This window comes from Heteronotia binoei, chromosome 2, assembly GCF_032191835.1.
Source record: "Heteronotia binoei isolate CCM8104 ecotype False Entrance Well chromosome 2, APGP_CSIRO_Hbin_v1, whole genome shotgun sequence".
Taxonomy (NCBI): domain Eukaryota; kingdom Metazoa; phylum Chordata; class Lepidosauria; order Squamata; family Gekkonidae; genus Heteronotia; species Heteronotia binoei.
Genome location: NC_083224.1, coordinates 201,008,860 through 201,027,954, shown reverse-complemented (window position 1 = coordinate 201,027,954; position 19,095 = coordinate 201,008,860). Strand labels below are relative to the sequence as shown.

Sequence of the window (19,095 nt, the reverse complement as noted above, 5' to 3'; positions counted from 1 at the left end):
TTCATCCTTTTCAGCATCCTGTTTCCCTGCAGTGGCCAATCAGATGCCTCCAGGAAGCCTATGAGCCAAAACCACTAGTGTCCATATATATCTAATCCTCTCTTTGATTTTTTTTTAACTTTTCAGAAATGTTACAGCTATGGAGAAGAAAGATGCATGGGGCGGAACTATTACATTTTTAAAGTATAACAAGAACTTTAGGTGATATCACATTAAAGGCTGTGCAATATACACATAAAATATATGAAACAGTTTTCAACATTTATAAAAACGGGGAAAAGGAAACAATATAGCATAGAAGATACCAAATAATATATTCCGCTAAAATCTAAAACACATTGGAGCCATGTAGAGACAAGACTCATATTTCTAAAAACCTGAAAAAAGCCACAGGTCTCCTAAAAATAAAAATCTAAAAATAAATAAAAATGAGGGGTTAACCCCCCCCCCATCATAGAAACAGCCCCTGCAACTTTAAACTAGTGCCCTCATTGCCTGTTGCTAGGCAACTACACTAGTATTTCCAGAGTTCAAGCCTTGGTTTTGTCAGTAATAGGCAGGGAAGGGGGGCAGGGTCCTTTCCTGAGTATGGGGAGTGCCTGGATGAGGGAAAGAGGAAATAGTGTGGGGAGAGACATGCAGAAAAAAGTGAGGCGCACTCTGCAAATCCTTGTGAGTTCCGCATTGTGCAACTGGGCCATAGTTTTCCCAAGCTGAAGCTTCCAGAGCCAGGAGGGAAAGATGAAGATGAGGGGATAAAGGTAGGTTAGCTGGTGGATGGGATAGGAAGGAACCTGGAAAAGGGGAGGTGCTATAAAGGCTGCCAAGGAAGGGAAGGAGGAGACGGGGAGGGGGGGGAATGAGGTGGCTCTTGTCTAGTCCTTGTGGCTCTCCCATTTGTAATATTAATTTAACTGAACTAAATGGTGTGGGAGGACTGGTTGTGTGGCTCTTTCCCAAGGAATCTGCCTCCTCCTCCTACAGGATGCCGACTGGGTTTGCTGCTGCTATCCAAAAAACCCGCTGAACTGTTGCCTCCAGATTTAAAAAAAAAAAATCTAGGTTGCAGGCATTAAGACAGCCCCCAGTACCAATGTTCCCTCTAAGCTGCAGAGTCTCATGAGCAAAAATTCTACTTTGTGAGCTACTGGTATTAAAGTTGGGAGCTCCTGCATAAATTATTGTGCTCTGGGGTCATCCTTCCTGAGCTAAGACAAAAATGTGTGGCCTGGAGGCTAAAAAAAATCTGTGAGCACTTCAGCTTAGAGGGAATACTGCCCCCTACCCCATGGTATTCTAGTTATTTTAGTTTTTGATAGTGTCCTTTCTCCACCTTTGAGACTATTGTTTTTGGAGAGAGGGGTGGCTGCCATTTTTATTTTTTGAATGTTAATTTAAAAAAAACCTTATTGGACTAGGGAAATTCCTGGAGGTTTGGGGGCGGTGTCTGAGGAAGGTAGAATTCACAGAGGGAAGGGCGCTCAGTGGGGCCTCCTTCCCTCACAGCACCTTGTCGTTTTACCTCTTAGTTATACGAGCACAACTACATAATTGCCGCTTGGATTTTAATGTATGACTATGTGTTTCTATGCTGGTATTTTCAGCAGGGGATTGGGAGTTTGGGGGGGGGGTACAATATAAATAGCAAGGAAATGTATCCTTTATGTCTTTTGTCTTGGTATGTGGTTTTCAGGGCTTTTTTTGTAGCAGGCATATTAGGCCACACAACCCTGATGTAGCCAACCCTCCAAAAGCTTACAGGGCTCTTAGTACAGGCCCTACTGTAGTATGATACTTCGTTAATTGTGTATGATACTTTGTTAATTTTCCACAGTTTTTTTTTGGGGGGGGGGTGTTATTGCAGTCCCGTGGTGCAGAGTGGTAAAGCTGCAGTACTGCAGTCCAAGCTCTCTGCTCACGGCCTGAGTTCAATCCCGGCGGAAGCTGGGTTCAGGTATCCAGCTCAAGGTTGACTCCGCCTTCCATCCTTCCGAGAATGGTCAAGTGAGTTCCCAGCTTGCTGGGGGGGAAAGTGTAGATGACTGGGGAAGGAAGGCAATGGCAAAGCACCCCGTAAAAAGTCTGCTGTGAAAATGTCGTGATGTGATGTCACCCCAGAGTTGGAGACGGCTGGTGCTTGCACAGGGGACTACCTTTGCCTTTAGCCTCCAAGTGGGGCCTGGAGATCTCCCATTTTTACAACTGGTGTCCAGCTGGCAAAGATCAGTTCCCCTGGAAAAAATGACTGCTGTGAAGGGCACTTGTACCATGCTGAGGCCCCTCCCCTCCCAAAACCCCGCCCTCTCCTGGATCCACCCCCAAAGTCGCCAGGTGTTTTTCAACACAAACCCAATTTGAGTTAACCATCAGTTCTTGGTAATGTCACTGCAGGAGAGAGAATTGTATTTGATCTGGGTGTTTTTTTATAAACTTCCTTTCTCTTTGGCTCTCTTAGGTTGCAGATATGGAGGAAATGGTGATCTGGGAACAGTACACGGTGACGCTCAGCAGAGTGAGTATTTTCTATTTTAAACATTTCCTTCCCGGGGAGTGGCTTTGACCAATATCCGGTCAGGAGCTTTTGCCTAACGCTCTCCCAGCTGTCTCCAAAGTTATATCTTTTTTTACCCCTTTAAACTATATTTTTTGAACTTTTGAAAGATGCCTCCGAAAGGGGGGAAAAAGACCAAGCAGAGGGAAAAAAGCTTTCAGCCTTTAACTAATTTCTTGGAACTGCCTTCCACCTCCCACGCAAGGTTGGAGAGATATGGGGAACCAGCTGAAGAAAGTCCTCTCATGGTGAATTTATTGTCTCAAGCTATGTCTAAATTAAGGCAAGAAATAAGAGAGGACATAACTTCTATGCTTCAACCAATGTGTCAGCGTCTGGATGAATTAGAGAATTCTTGTAAACAAGCAACCCAGACAGCACAAGAAGCTTTAAAAAAAGCTCAAGAGACAACACCAGATGCATGGATGAGGGAACGAGTTTTAACAGTGGACTTTTGTAGCCGGGAGCTGTGCTTAAAATTTAGAGGTTTTAAATCAGATGAGGAAGCTGAAATGGACTTATATATATTCATGGCAAATTGGCTTGCTGAAGTAACCCACCTGGAGGTCAAAACTCTCCCACTCATTCAAAAAGCATATCGTGTCGGCAAGGTATGTGAAGACAATTCGTCTTATACCAGAGATATTGCGGTGCAGTTTAAGGATTATCGAATGACGCAAAGAGTCTTTGCAGAGGCTAGGGAGAGAGGAGGCCTGGACTACCAGGGGTTAAAGATTCAGGTCTTTCCGGATCTCCCTCCTGAATTTTTAAGAATCAGAAGAGACCTTAAGGACACAACTGCCAAATTGCGGGACTTTAAAATTAAATATAAATGGCTACAATCAGGCAAACTATGTGTCCAAAAAGGCTCCACTTCGTTTACAGCATATAATGCAGCCTCGGGTGAGATACTACTCTCTAAATTAACTCCCTCCTCTCCTACATCAAGAGTTAATAAGAGAAAGGAATGCTCTCCTCTCGTCCCTTCAAGGACAACCCGTGCATGTACTGAGGAAGTTCATGTCAATCCGGAAGAAAAAATGGACTCTATTTAAAAAGAAACTGAAGCAACAAGAAAAGGGAAAAGCTGAAGAAACTTACAATTTATATTTATTGATTTTTCTTTCAGAATTAAGGGCTGGGTGGGGACAGCTGGTGAGAGCACCTGGGTAATATCCCTCCTTGTTTAATTCAGTCCAGGTGAAGAAGAAAGAGTTTCTTCTTGACCTTAAATTTTAAGGTCTCCAGGGACTGAGATATATAGTTAGAATTTATTCTTTATGGATTTCTTTTTTTGAGAGTAGAAGGAATAATCAAGATATAGAAGAAGGAAAATAAGAAGTTATATTGAATGCTTGTGGTACTAAGTTTTAAAAATCTGTTAGGGAAATTAGCATTGTTAAACTTAATTATTCCTCTGCTATAAAAAAATAGAAAATATAAATAGACATATATACACACACACACACACATATTAAGTGGTGTGGAATGGTAACACATGAGATATCTTTGTGTTGTTTTTGATTTGTTATTATGGTACACCTACCTGTTGGAACAGGTAGTAATTGTAATGAGTCTATAATAAAAATTTGAGTTATAAAAAAACCCAAAAACATTTCCTTCCCCTTGGGTTTTGTGACTGACTGTTGAATTTCTTGCCTGATGCAGAAGTTACAGACATCACCTACTGGTAGGGAGCCATTTCAGAGGGCAGCCATGTCGGTCTGCAGTAGAACAGGTAGATTTGAGACCAGCATCGGGTTGACAGACTCTTGATCCAGTCAGGGAATTCCCCAGTCTTCGGGGCTCCAATCCACAGTCAGCCTGCAGGAGAAGCTCCACCCCTGAAGGGGCCCATAGCGTGTCAATGTTGTTGGCAAAATGACATCACACATCGACACTCTAGCATTTTGGCAAAGGTAACCATTGAGTTTTGGCCAACATGCTAGAGACATCCTCAGCATGATGACACCAGTCCCATATAATGATGCTATTGCACTGCATGATGACATCACTTCCAGATGATGTCATGGCACTGACTAAGTCATTTGCAGCGATGTTGCTCTTCTCCCCCCCCCTCCCACTCTGGACAGCTCCATCCCACCCGTCGCCAGGACAATCAGATCCGGCAGCCCAAGATCAGCAACACCAGAGAGACCCACAAGATTTTTGAAAACTCAAGCCTTGAATTCAGCAAGAGCTTACAGGCACGCAGCTCCTGAACCTTTCTGAGGGTTCCCCCTCTTCCCCCCCACCTACCTTGTCCATTGAATAGGAGGTGCAGCTGCATAACAATCCCTGGATTAGGAGAACTGGCAGCCGGCCAGCCAGCCACCAGGCGCTTTGCCATGCCCCCAACAGCCCTCATTAACCCTTAGAGAAGCCCACATCACCCTTTCTCCACTTCTTATGTGATTTGCAGTGGTGGTGGGTGTCTTGCTGGCCTTTTGACTATGCGGGGGGGGGGGAGATGTTGGTGGCCAAGGATAATCCCAGGTGAGTGAGGCCTGCTTGGGCTGGCTAGATCTCCTGAGTGTTCCTGCTTAAAAAAAGCCCTGGTTCTGGGGTGCAGATTGAACCATGCTTGGATATTAGATGTACACAAGCAGCAACTCACAAGAAACTTGTGGGGAGGGTGCGTCCCATCCTCCCCACCATTTCTCCCTTCCATCTCCCCCTTTCTTAAAGGATCTTCCACTCCCTTTTCCTCTCCCCTCTGACAGTCTTACCCCCTCTCTTTCTCCCCAGTTCCCCTTCTCTGTCAATGATACCCCCTCTCTCTTTCTCCCCCTCCCCTCCTTACGTACGGGTGGCAGAGGCCCTTGGAGCCACTGTGGCAGCTGTGCAGGTGAGTGACCCACATATGCGTGGGCAACAGTAACCCCCCCCCTCTCCAATATCTATCTGTCTGTCTGTCTGTCTATCTGTATGTCTGTCTATCACCTGTCTATCAATCGGTCAATCGATCCATCCATCAATCCATCATCCAGGAATTTTTTTTGAGCAGGAACGCAGTTCCACCTGGCTTGGCATCAGGGGTGTGGCCTAATATGCAAATGAGTTCCCGCTGGACTTTTTCTACCACCCCCCCCCCCCCCCCCCGTGCTATCGTCCATCCATCTGGGGTGTCCCCCAAGTTTAGAGAAAAATCCCTCTTCTCCCATGGTGGGCCTGATTTGCAGATTTAAATATATACAGAGAGAATCAGTGCATCGTGTGCAGTCTCCAGTTGCCAGGAGGTGTGAACCCTGAGCTTGTCCTTATGACTTCTACCAGAGCTCTGCAAAATACTTTTTGACCAGAATCATTTTTGGAAGGGGAGAGCAGGTCAGCAAAGTAGCCCCTGAATCGTGCTGTCTCTGGCTGGAATTGAAGCTGTTTTCCTTTTCCCCTGCAGGATCCCAGAAAGGGCTTTGGCATTGCGATCTCAGGTGGCCGGGACCGTCCCAACAACTTTGATGGAGACACCTCAATTATAATCTCCGACATAGTACCTGGGGGACCGGCTGATGGTCGACTCCTGTAAGTAACTGAATACCTCCCTATGGCTGAGTGGGGGGACCCAACTAGAGACACAGGCATTCTTTGCGGGATTCTCAAGTTCTTCGGGTAGTGGTATGGGCAGGCCGAAGGAGTTGAGCTGATGGCCTGGGAGGAGGGCTCTCAAGCAGGCCCGTAGCGCTCCATGGGCCCCAGCCTCCTTCTGGATTTTATGGGCCCCCTCCCCAAACCTTGGCTCCCCCTCCCTTTCGGGACCCCTCCCCCCGATCACCTCAGCACATGAAGCAGGTAGCGGCACTGGCAAGCTCTCCCCTGAAGCACTCTGAGCAGAGGTGGGTGGGTGGGCAGATTCTGAAAGTCGGGTGGGTGGGTAGCCAGCCCCACCCCCTGCTCCCAGCAGCCTTTAGTCCGCCCATCAAGAGCTGGGGACTCCATGTGCTGCCTTGTTTTCCACCCCCATGAGCCTGAACAGTAAGTTGTTGGGTGGGGGGGAGGAGAGGCCCCTCGATTGCACAGGCTGCAAGAGCAGCTAGAGGCCTTTCGGGGTGGGGAGGGAGGGAGGAGGGTGGCCAGGACGTGTCTCCCCCCAGCCAGCGTGTACAAGCCACCCGTGTTCCCTGCTGCTGCCGGTTGGGGAAGGGCACAGGAAAGCAGGGAAATGGGGAGGGAGCGCAGAGATACCAATCAACCTTCTTTGGTATATCAGAATTGGAAGTTGATTACTGCAGGCTAAGCTCCAGGAAAGGTAGAAGGGGAGTCGTGGCTTCCACGCAATTTAAATCACACTGGAAGGGGGAGGGAGAGGGGTGGCCTCCAACCTCTCCAGCTTCTTGCTCTCACCCCCCATGGTCCCCTTCCTACGGCCCCCCTGTGACCCCCTCCCACTGTGACTCTTAGCTATGGGGCTGCTCTCAAGACAATTACTGTATTTTTTGCTCCATAAGATGCACTTCCCCCCCAAAAAAAAGTGAGGGGGGAAAGTGTGTGCGTCTTAAGGAGCGAGTACTGCAAAAAATTCACTCAAACGCCTCCAAATACTGGGTGCGTCTTATGGTCGGGTGCGTCTTATGGAGCGAAAAATACGGAGAGAGCAACGTTCTTCCCCTTCCTCCTTGGTCTCTATCCTCACCTGCAGGAACCGGGACAAGATCGCCATGGTGAACGGTCTCTCCATGGAGAACGTGTCATCGTCTTTCGCCATACAGACCTTGAAAAGCTGCGGCAAAGTGGCCAACATTGTAAGTGAAGGGAACGGCTTTCGAGAACTAGGGTGGTGGAATGTTTGCAGCTGTGGTCCCACCATGGTAGGGTTGCCAGTCCCCAGGTGTGGGGATTTCCGAGGCATGCCCTACATCCTTGGAAAGCAACTAGCCTCTCTTCTCTTCTTCTCTTTCTAAATTCTGCATTTCTGTGTAATGATGTTTTAAGGCATTTACTGTCGCCAAAGACACGTTCATTCTTTGGGGGATAGAAAAATCGTTGTTTCCACAAAAGCTATAAAGTGGTGGAAATTCACACAGGACAAAAAAAAACCCAGACTGGGGCACTTATCTTATTGTCTGGTTCCCTTTGGCTGAGACGTGATGTCTGTGAACATTCTAACTGCTGAGGGGCAAGCTGTAATTCGGCCAACCTGTTCTGGATCAGTAAAAAACGCAGATTTTGTAGTTTACGGAAGTAACTAAAATGTTTGCATGTGGTGCTGAGAGATTCATTCCCTCATCAGCATATAATTTGCTTTGGGGGGTTTTTTGGTAGGGGGTAGAGTGCCATACTCTCTCTAAGCCAGGGGTGTCGAACATGCAGTTCAGGGGCCAAATCAGGCCCCCGGAGGGCTCCTATCAGGCCCCCAAGCAACTGGCTGTCATCTGCTTCCTTCTCCCTCTCTCTTGCTTCCCTCTACATCACAGCTTGCTTTGCCAGGCTTGCTCGACTGCATACGAGCTGCAGAGCAAAGCCTGTTTTCTCCATTGACTGAGGCTCCTTCCTTGGGGAGGAAGGGGGGAGGAATAGCTTGCTTTGCCAGGCTCTCTCAGTTGCACAGCAGAGCTACTGAGCCAAGCCTCTCTTCCTTCTACTGGCTGAGGCTCCTCCCTCGCCCAGTCCCCTGGGGAAGGAAGGAAAGAGCCAGAGCTTCCTTTGCCCAGTTCCCTGGATCCCAAGACAGAAATGCAAAGAAAGCATCTTTAAAACCAATGAGTGCTAACATTTTAAGCATGTTCTAAGTTCTTTAAAAAAATTATTTGTGTTTGTCTGTGTTCTTTATAAAATTTATATCACTGCTACCTGATCGTAAATAGGTACACACATGGCCCAGCCCAACCCGAGATGGCGTGGCCCAACAAGGTCTCATTTATGTCAGATTCATCCCTCATAACCAATGAGTTCGACACCCCTGCTCTAAGTTGTGGAGTCTTGTGAGCAAAAATTCTGCTTTGTGAGCTACTGGCATTAAAGTTGTGAGCTGCTGCATAAATTAGTTTGCACTGGGGCCATTTTTCCTAAGCTAAGACAAAAATGTGTGAGCTGGAGACTAAAAAAACTGTGAGCTAGCTCACACTAACTCGCCTCAGAGGGAACACTTGTAGGGTGGGAGATACCTTCACCAAACACCAAGAACTTCTCAAGTAAGAGTTTTCCCTTTTTTCTCTCCTTCCAGACAGTGAAAAGGCCCCGGAAAATCCATCTCCCAGTCACCACCCAGCCCAAGAGCCAACCACCTTCCGCTTCACGATCAGCCAATGCTGGACGCTCCGACTCAGATGAGGAGTATGCTTACCAGGCTGACAAGTCCTTGCCACCCGGTCCCGGTAGACGTCTCGGCTACAGCCCGCGCCAGGCTGAAGCTGATCATAATCGAGGCTATGAGGGCGACTCCTCCAGTGAGCGGAGCTCTGGCCGCTACCGCGATGAAGGCGATTCTCCCCGCAGGCAGCCAGTCCGGAGCAGGAGGCGAAGCCAAGATGGGAGCCACAGGAGGCGGAGTCAAGACAGCGATTCTGACCGGCAGCCTTTCACCAACGGCTACAGCCACAGAGGCAGCGCTAGCGGGTTGGCATTGGTGTCCGGATTCAAGAGGTTGCCGAAGCAGGATGTTCCCATGAAACCTGTCCGATCGACCCTGGTGAAGAGCAAAGAGAACGAAGGTGTGCAGCAGACCCTCTCCCTTTAGGGTTGCCAAGTCCGTTGTGTTCTCCAGCAGAGGACTTCATGCGTGCGACGCAATGACGTCACCCGGAAGTGTCGTCATCACACCGGCGATGTTGCGCACAGCCATAGAGTTTCCTTCCCAAACGGCTAGAGCATCCAGGAAAACCATAGAATTTTCCTGGAAATGCCTAGAGTGGCCATATGCAACATCGCCGGCGCGATGACATCACTTCTGGGTGACATCATTGCACCAACAATGTAGGGTGAGGTTCCCCCCCCCGCCAACCCAATGTGAGCCAGCAGGTTGGGAACCTCCCGGGTGGGGGAAGCCCCACTCAGACTGGGGGCTCGGAAGCCCTTTCTCCCCTGCTGCCTCCGTTTCTTGAGTGCTAGATTTTTAACCCAATAGATACCCAAGAATCTGTAGCAGGGGTGTCAAATGCGCATCCCGAGGGCCGGATTAGGCCCCCAGAGGGCTCCTATCAGGCCTGTGAGCAACTCGGCTTTCTTCTCTCTCTCTCTCTTGCTTCCTTCTCTGTCACAGCTTGTTTTGCTAGGTTTGTTCAATCACACAGGAGCTATAGAACAAAGCCTCTATTTTCTCCATTGGCTGAGGCTCCTCCCTTGGGGAGGAAGGAGGGGCTTGCTTTGCCAGGCTCTCTCAATCGCAGAGCAGAACTACTGAGCCAAGTCTCTTTTCTTTATATTGGCTGAGGCTCTAACCCCTCCTCATCCCCTGGAGAGGGAGGTAAAGAATCATAGAATCTTAGAGTTGGAAGGGACCTCTAGGATCATGTAGTCCAACCCTCTGCACAATGCAGGAAACTCACAGACACCTCCCCCTAAATTCACAGGAGCGTCATTGCTGTCAGATGGCCATCTAGCCTCTGTTTAAAAACCTCCAAGGAAGGAGAGCCCACCACCTCCCGAGAAAGCCTGTACCACTGAGGAATCACTCTAACGGTCAGGCAGTTCTTCCTAATGTTGAGCCAGAAACTCTTTTGATTTAATTTCAACCCATTGGTTCTGGTCCTATCTTCCGGGGCCACAGAAAACAATTCCACACCATCCTCTAGATGACAGCCCTTCAACTACTTGAAGATAGTGATTATATCACCTCTCAGCCGCTACCTCTCCAGGCTAAACATCCCCAGCTCCTTCAACCTTTCCCCGTAGAACTTAGTCTACCCCTCACCATCTTTGTTGCCCTCCTCTGAACCCGTTCCAGCTTGTCTATATCCTTCTTAAAATGTGGTGCCCAAAACTGAACACAATACTCCAGATGAGGTCTTACCAGAACAGAGCAAAGCGATATCATCACATCACGTGATCTGGACACTATGCTTCTATTGATACAGCCCAAAATTGCATTTGCCTTTTTAGCCACTGCATCACACTGTTGACTCATGTTCAGCATATGATCCACTAAGACCCCTAGATCCTTTTTGCACATACTACTGCTAAGACAAGTCTCTCCCATTCTATAATCATGCATTGGATTTTTCCTACCTAAATGCAGAACTTTACATTTATCCCTGTTAAAATTCATTTTATTGGTTTATCCCAGTTTTCCAGCCTGTCAAGGTCATCCTGTATCCTGTTTCTGTCTTCTTCTGTGTTTCCAACCCCTCCCAATTTAATATCATCTGCAAATTTAATAAGCATTCCCTCTATTCCTTCATCCAAATCATTGATAAAGATGTTGAACAAAACAGATCCCAAGACATATCCTTGAGGCACCCCACTTGTCACTCTTCTCCAAGAGGATGAGGAACCATTCACAAGCACTCTTTCAACCAGAGACTTCCGGGGTTGGAAAATGCCGAGCTGAACTGCTTCTCAGAAGGGGAGCAGGCTGGAACTTCTGTTTGGGGTAGTGGAAGGCAGTCTAATGCCTACTGTCTACTTTTTTCAGTCAGAGATCAGTCCAAGATATGCACAGGAAACTTTGAGGAGATTTTCCTTGGCTAAAAGGGAGTCCCGGGAGGGGGGGGGGCTCCTTTGAGGCTTTGAGGGATCTCCAGAGACAAGTTGCATTTTCATCATCTGCAGAAGTTTCCAGAGTCATTTATTTGACATAAGCTCGACAGGATCCTAATCTTCTTTGATACTGCTAAACATCTAAAGCTATACAAGACCTGTGTTGATCTGGATAACTACAGAAAAGGTACAGATTGCTATCTTTCATTCGGGGACTAATTAAAGTTAAACAAAATAAAATCAGAAGGTGGGAAATAGAAATCTAGAAAGCTTGGAAGAAGAAGGGGAGAAGGGGCAAAATTTGGACTTTGTAAATTTAAAGGACAGTGCTAAAAAGTGGAAAGGAATTTATTGTTTTGTCTACTTGCGGTTTTGGAGAAAAGGCCCCATTGTCATAGACTTGCAGTTCCCACAGCCAACACAGGAAATACTTCAGGTATCGTGAGATCTCTCTACCAGTGAAAACGGGATTTAGTGGCAAGCAAAGCAGGAAGTATCAGATGGAAAAGGAAAATCATTGAAGCAGCCAGCCTACTCTAGGACTATAATATCATAGAAAAACATCGGTGGCCATTGCTGGGAGGCTAAAAATCAAATAAAATTTTTAAAGTGTTCAGGACATTAAAAATTGGTTGAGCCGACAGTGATGATTATAAAATAAATACTATTGGACATTACTGTTAATAACCATTTTAGAAGCCTCTAGAGGAAAAAGGGAAATTTTTTAAAGTGAGGCAGAAAGTCGTGACCGCCATTTTGGAAAAAATAAAAACTTTAAAAATTAATATCTGAGCCCAGGAGGCTCTGAGGACAGCGAAATTAGGCTTATTGAAAAGAGCAAGTCTCACTCTTTTAAATCTGACAGTTGAAATTTAATTTGGTGAGGTCAAAATTTTCGGTGTTTTTACATGTCAGACCATAAGGAAACCCGTGCAAGGACTGCTTCACTGGAGAAAATGCAAGACCAATCAGATGCAATGGAAGCCAGGATAATGAAAGGGATGAAGGAGATGATAACCGCTTCCAAAAAAGAAATTAGAAAAGATATTGAAGAGCTAAAAAAAGATATAGAGGCTCTCAGAAATGAGACTGTGGTGACATCAAAAAAAGTGCAAGAGGTGGAAGGAAGAGTGAAACTACATAATTCCACCTTGTTAAAAATACAAGAAAAAGTGGCAATTCATGACTGCAAATTGATGGAGACCCAGATACGTCTGAGAGGAGTACCTGAGGATGAAAAAGCTGATTTGAAAGAATATATAATAAAAATAATTGCAGAATTTTTGGAGGAAGATCCTGAAGGGACTAGAAACATGAATGACTATATGTATAGAGTGAACTCACTATATGCCAAAAAAAATAATCTACCAAGAGATGTGGTTATAAGATATATGACAAAAGAAATGGTGGGAAAAACCATGAATAAAAACTTTGAAAAGACATTGATAGTGGGAGGCAGCAGAGTAAGAATTATGAAGGAGTTGCCAAGACAAGTGATAAATGACAGAAGAGCATATAAGAAATTGACAGAAAAATTATGGGACAATGAAATGAGGTATAGATGGATAATACCTGAAGGAAAAAGGATTACAATTACAAGCACACAGGAACTGTGTGGATTTTATGAAGAACATAAAGAATTTGTACCATGATGGATTACAAATTATTATCTTAGAAGGTAAATGAACTAAATTTACCACAAAAAAGAAAGGCAACGTTTCATTGGATTAAAAAGCAAAATTGTAATATAGTTTGTTTACAAGAAGTACATATCGAACAAAAGGATTACAAATTTTTATGGAATAAGCAATTGGGACTAGAATTTCATTCATTGGCTGAACAGAAGAAAAGGAGAGTGATTTTTATATTAAACAAGAATTGGACCTGAAACTAGTGTTTAAAGATAAAGATGGAAGATTTGTAGCGGTAGAAATATTAAATGCAAAAAACCCCGTTGTTACTGGGACTGTATGCACCAAATGGAGCAAAGGATGCTTTTTTAAAAGACATTATACAACAATTTGATGAAGTGACATATGATCAAGTTTTGATAATGGGGGACTTTAATGGAACAATTAAGAACACACTGGATAGGTTTTGGGGGAAAAATAATAAGGAAGGAAAATTGCCAAAGTCTTTTTTTAAATTGGTCAAACAGGAAAACTTGGAGGATATATGGAGGAAATTTAATCCTGAAGTGCGGAACTATACCTTTTTTTCCAGCAAGACATAAAACTTTTTCCAGAATTGACATGTTGTGGGATACTAAAGATTTAGGCCTTATAACAAAGAAAATAGAGATTTTACCTAAAATAGGGGCTGATCATAACCCAATAATGTGGATTACAAAATTGTCTAAAAAGTCGAGAAGATGGAGATTGAATGAAGATTTACTACAGAATAAAGAAATAGTGACATCTCTAGAAAATGAAACTAAAGCTTTCTTCCAAATAAATGATAAAGACGATATAGAATTTCGGATGGTGTGGGATGCTTATAAAGCAGTAATGAGAGGAATATTGATTACATTGAATAATAAAGACAAGAGGGCAAAAGAAAAACAGATGCTGGACATTCAAAATGAAATAAAGAAAAAAGAAGGGGAACTGAGAAAAAGGCCCAGGAAAAAGAAAATTATGAGGGAGATTACAATATTACAAACACAAATGAGACATTTGTTAAATAAAGAACTGGAATGGAATCTGAAAAGATTGCAGCAGAAATCTTTCGAGAGAGCAAATAAACCTGGAAAATATTTGGCCTGGCAACTGAAGAAAAAGAGAGAAAGTAAAATTATTAATAAAATTGTGGTGGATGGAAGAGAGGTGGTATATTAAGAAGGAATAAAAAGAGAATTCTTTAAGTATTATGCCAAATTATTTAAGGGTGTTAAAATAAAGAAAGAAAAGATGTAAGAGTATTTACAAAAGATTAAAATAGCACCCTTAACAGAAAATATGGGAAAAGTCTTGAATGATCCAATTGAAAAAATAGAAATTGAAGCAGCAATTAATGCAATGGAAAATGGAAAAGCACCTGGGCCAGATGGATATACAGCTAAATTTTTTAAAACCTTCAAAGAGGAGTTAATACCAAAACTCAGAAATTGATGAACATGATAAGAATAAAAGGGAAAATACCAAATACATGGAAGGAAGCTGTTATTTCATTGATTCCAAAGGAAGATAGAGATGTCACGAATGTAAAATATTACAGACCAATCTCACTATTAAATAATGACTATAAAATATATACAAGAATCTTGGCCGAACGGCTTAAACAACATTTGATAAATTTTATAAAGGAAGATCAAGCGGGGTTTCTCCCCAAAAGGCAAATAAGAGACAATATTAGAACTGTTGTAAATATTGTAGACTATTATGAAAGACATCCAGAAAAGGAAGTAGCATTATTCTTTGCGGATGCAGAGAAAGAATTTGATAATTTAAATTGGGACTTTATGTTTGCAGTAATTGAGAAAATGGAGTTGGGGGAAAACTTTTTGATGATAAAAGCAATATATACTAAACAATGTGCAAGGCTATGTATAAATGCAGATCTTAAAGAAGACATGATAATTAGCAAAGGTACAAGACAAGGCTGTCCGCTTTCCCCACTGTTGTTTATAATGACTCTTGAAATCTTACTGATGCAAATCCAAGAAGATAAAGAAATAGAAGCATTAAAAGTAAAAGGATTTACTTACAAATATAGAGCATTTGCAGATGATATAATGTTTATAAATGAAAATCCCATACAAGTCACACCTTTGTTGTTAGCTAAAATACAAGAATATGGGGAATTGGCAGGACTGTGTATTAATAAAGAAAAATCAAAACTTCTATGTAAAAATATTCAAGTAAGCAAACAAAAGGAACTGCAGAAGATAACGGGATATGAAGTTACCTCTAAGGTAAAATATTTGGGTGTGGAGATAACAATGAAGAATATTGACTTGTTTAAAAATAATTGAGAAGCTATGGCGTAAAATGGATGAAGATATGATAAAATGGAATAAACTTAATTTGTCATTGCTTGGCAGAACAGCTGCAATTAAGATGAATATTCTGCCAAGAATAATGTATTTGTTTCAAACTATTCCGATTGTGAAAGACAGTAAACAATTTAATAAATGGCAAAGGAAAATTTCAGAGTTTGTGTGGGCTGGGAAGAAACCAAGGATCAAAATGAAAATTTTAACAGATGCAAAAGAGAGAGGAGGATTCCAATTACCAGATTAAAACAATATCATGAAGCAGTTTATTTAGTGTGGATAAAAGAATGGGTGACGCTGTTAAACAAAAAACTTTTAGCGTTGGAAGGTCATGGCAATAAATTTGGCTGGCACACTTATATGTACTATGGGAAAAAAAAGATGGATGGTTTTTTCTCTCACTATTATATAAGAAACAATTTGCTAAATAAATGGATGAAATATAAGAAATGTGGGGATGAGAGAAAACCGTTATGGATAGTGCTAGCAGAAGTAATAAAAATAACAGCTGAGACGGGTGAAGAAAAGTGGTTGTCACATAATCAACTATTAAAAATACAAAGTGGCAAAATAGAATTGAAAACTGCTGAAGAGCTGAATAATAAATATGATTGGTTCCAAATGCAACAAATAAAGAGCTTGTTGGAGAATGATATTACAACTGAAGGAATAAGAAAAGAGCAAACAGAAATGGAAAAAGTTCTGCTTGGAGACAATGGAAAATTAATTTCAAAATTATATAAATTACTTTTAAAATGGTCTATGGAAGATGAAGTAGTAAAATCTCATATGATTAAGTGGGCAATTAATGTAAATAAAGAAATATAGATGGAAACTTGGGAATATTTGTGGAAAAACTCTATAAAGCTTTCGACGTGTCATAATATTAAAGAGAACTGTTTTAAAATGATGTACAGATGGTATATGACTCCTAAAAAGTTGGCAAAGATGAACAATAAGATGCCAGACAGATGTTGGAAATGTAAAAAACATGAAGGTTCTTTCTACCATATGTGGTGGACTTGTGAAAGAGCAAAAAAGTATTGGCAGACGATTCAACAAGAAATTTCTAGGATCTTGGGATACGAATTTAAGAAAGTTGCAGAGACTTTTCTGTTGGGATTACAAATGGAAAAAATTCCAAAAGAAGATAGAACTATAATTTGGTACTTGCTTTCAGCTGCTAGGATATTGTATGCGCAGTTGTGGAAGCAAGAAAAAATACCAGAAAATGGGATTGGATTGTAAAAGTTATGACATGGAGTAAAATGGACAAATTAACAAGAATTTTAAGAGACTATGACTTAGAAGTTTTTAAGATGGAATGGAAAAAGTTTAGAAGATATGTAGAAGAAGAGTGGGAAATAAAAGGACATTGGACAATTTTTGATAATGATTAAGTCTTAGAAGGAAGAAGAATATTAATCTTTGTTTTTATTAGTTAAGGGTACCTTTAAATATTAGTATTTTAAGTAAATAACACCAGCGCGGGTCAAGTAACGGGAGAGGGGTGGTTAGAAAGTAATATATGGGATAGACAAAAGGAAGTTATTAAGGATGCAAGAAATAGATATTGTTACCATATGTTACTAAATAAAATTGTTTTAAAACAAGCACTCTGTCAACCAGTTACAGATCCACCCACCAGTAACAGGATCCAAACCACATTTTACCAACTTGTCAACAAGGATAGTATGTGGAACCTTATCAAAAGCCTTACTGAAATTAAGATAAACGATGTCTACAGCATTCCCCCTGATCCAGCAAGGTAGTCACTTTCTCAAAAAAAAGAGATCAGGTTAGTCTGACATGACATGTTCTTGAGAAAACCATGCTGGCTCTTAGTAATCACATCCATTTCTGACCATGGGATTTTACCCAGCATCGTTCTAAGTTTATCGAAGTTTGCTTTTCTGAAGTCCAACCTATAAGTCGGGCTACGTATAGCTTTACCCTTCCCTAAGACTCTGAATTCCAAAATCACATGGTCACTATTTCCCAGGGTGCCCACTAATTCAACTTCTTCAATCAATTCTTCCTTGTTGGCGAGAATCAAATCCAATATAGCAGATCCCCTTGTTTCCTTCTTCACTTTCTGTAAAAGAAAGTTGTCAGCAAGACAAGTCAGGAATCTGTTTGACTTTTCATTTTTAGCAGAGTTGGACTTCCAACAGATATCCGGGTAATTAAAATCTCCCATGATCACTGTATCCCTTCTCTTGGAGAATTTTGCAGTCTGCTGTAGAAGTATCTCATCCAAGTCCTCTGACAAAGAGCCAGTGCTTCTTTGCCCAGTTCCCTCAATCACATGGGAGAGATACAAAATCTTTATGTTTGTCTGTGTCCTTCATAAAGTTTATATCTCCACTGTCTGGCATTACATTTTATAACACATATGACCTGGCCCTACAAAGTCTCATTTATGTCAGATCTGGCCCTCATAACAAATGATTTCAACATCGCTGATCTGTAGTTTCAGAGTGTAGCCATGACGCTCTGTAGTAGGCAAGCGTGATTCAAGTCTTGTTATCACCTGAGAGACTAACAAGCAGGGGTGGAATTCTATCAGGGGCTCCTTTGCATATTAGGCTACACACCCCTGATGTAGTCAATCCTCCAAAATTACAAAAAAGAGCCTTCTAAGCTCTTGGAGGATTGGCTACATCATGCGGGTGTGGCTCTGAGTGAAGGGGGGTTATAAATCCAATCTTCTCTTCCTCCTCCTTCTCTTGAATCTAACCATAATTTCTCTCTACACAAATATATCATGCAAAACTCCAGTTAGTCAACCAACTACAAACCACAGTTTCCAACCCTGGTTTACCTGAACCTAACTAACCACAGGTAGTTGTTATATATATTTCCTATAATTATATATCCTTGTTGTTCTCTAAGGTGGTAACAGACTTGAATTTACCTATTCTACTGCTGAGCAACATGGTAACTTGATAAAAGTTTATTATAAAACTATAGATTCTGGGGTATCCATTGGGTTATATATATTTCCTTTAAACTGATTAAAAGTCTGTCTTTCCTATAAACTAAAGGAAAGTTTGTTGCTTAGTTTTTGAATTTCTTTTTTAAAAAACATTCTAAAGGTAATGCAAACAGCTAAATCAAGGGAAAGCCAGTTTAATCGTATGAAGGCCCAGTATAATTTCTTTCAGTAGGCCTTGATTCTTATGCTAGTTCAAAAGGCACAGTCCTGACTTTCACATGAAACCAGGGTTTAATTCAGAGTGGTTTGTGTGATTGTTCTGAACATAGGTTGCTCCACTACTTGTTAGGTTCTTGTAAACTAGGACTGGAAATCGTAGTTTGCAATGGGAGCTTTGTGTGATATATTTATTTGTGTAGACGTTGAAGCCTGATCCTGGCTTTTTCCTTGGCTACAGACCAAAGGCGATGAAGCCAGTAAACTGGGACTGGTTTTCTTAAAGCCAGAAGTTAACCCGTGTTTTCATACTGAACTTCAACCAAGCCACAGAGCAGTTGAACGGAAATGTGTTGCAGTGTAGGTTTTCTGATGACACAGAATTTATCCTCCTGCTTAAGGGTTCTGTGGAACTTGAAAGCTTTGCATCCAACTGTTTAAATACGAGTGCTTTATGAACCCGACAGGTGTAGATTCCAATTAATTTCACTGACAGCCTGTTTGTCCCCTTCTCTCCCTTTCCTCTGGCCCTTTAAACTGAGGGGTGACATGATCGAGGTTTACAAGATTATGCATGGGATAGAGAAGGTAGTCAGCTTCAACAGGGGACTGGATAAACGTAAGGAGCAGAGGTCCATCAGTGGCTATTAGCCACAGCTTATCGTTGGAACTCTGTGTCTGGGACAGTGATGCTCTGTATTCTGGGTGCTTGGCGGGGGGGGGGGGGCACAGTGGGAGGGCTTCTAGCGTCCTGGCCTCACTGGT

The 19,095-nt window shown here is 42.7% G+C and overlaps 1 protein-coding gene across 1 annotated transcript in view; it reads left to right on the top strand.

Moving 5' to 3' along the window:
• The first annotated feature begins 2,459 nt into the window (after positions 1-2,459).
• TJP3 (tight junction protein 3) overlaps positions 2,460-19,095 on the top strand; it is an 82,983-nt gene continuing 66,347 nt past the window's right edge. Inside the window, exons 1-4 of the mRNA XM_060232844.1 lie at positions 2,460-2,512; positions 5,949-6,073; positions 7,188-7,290; positions 8,712-9,198. Coding sequence (XP_060088827.1) covers positions 2,465-2,512; positions 5,949-6,073; positions 7,188-7,290; positions 8,712-9,198 — 763 coding nt within the window. The 5' untranslated portion in view covers positions 2,460-2,464. The remainder of the gene's footprint in view (positions 2,513-5,948; positions 6,074-7,187; positions 7,291-8,711; positions 9,199-19,095) is intronic.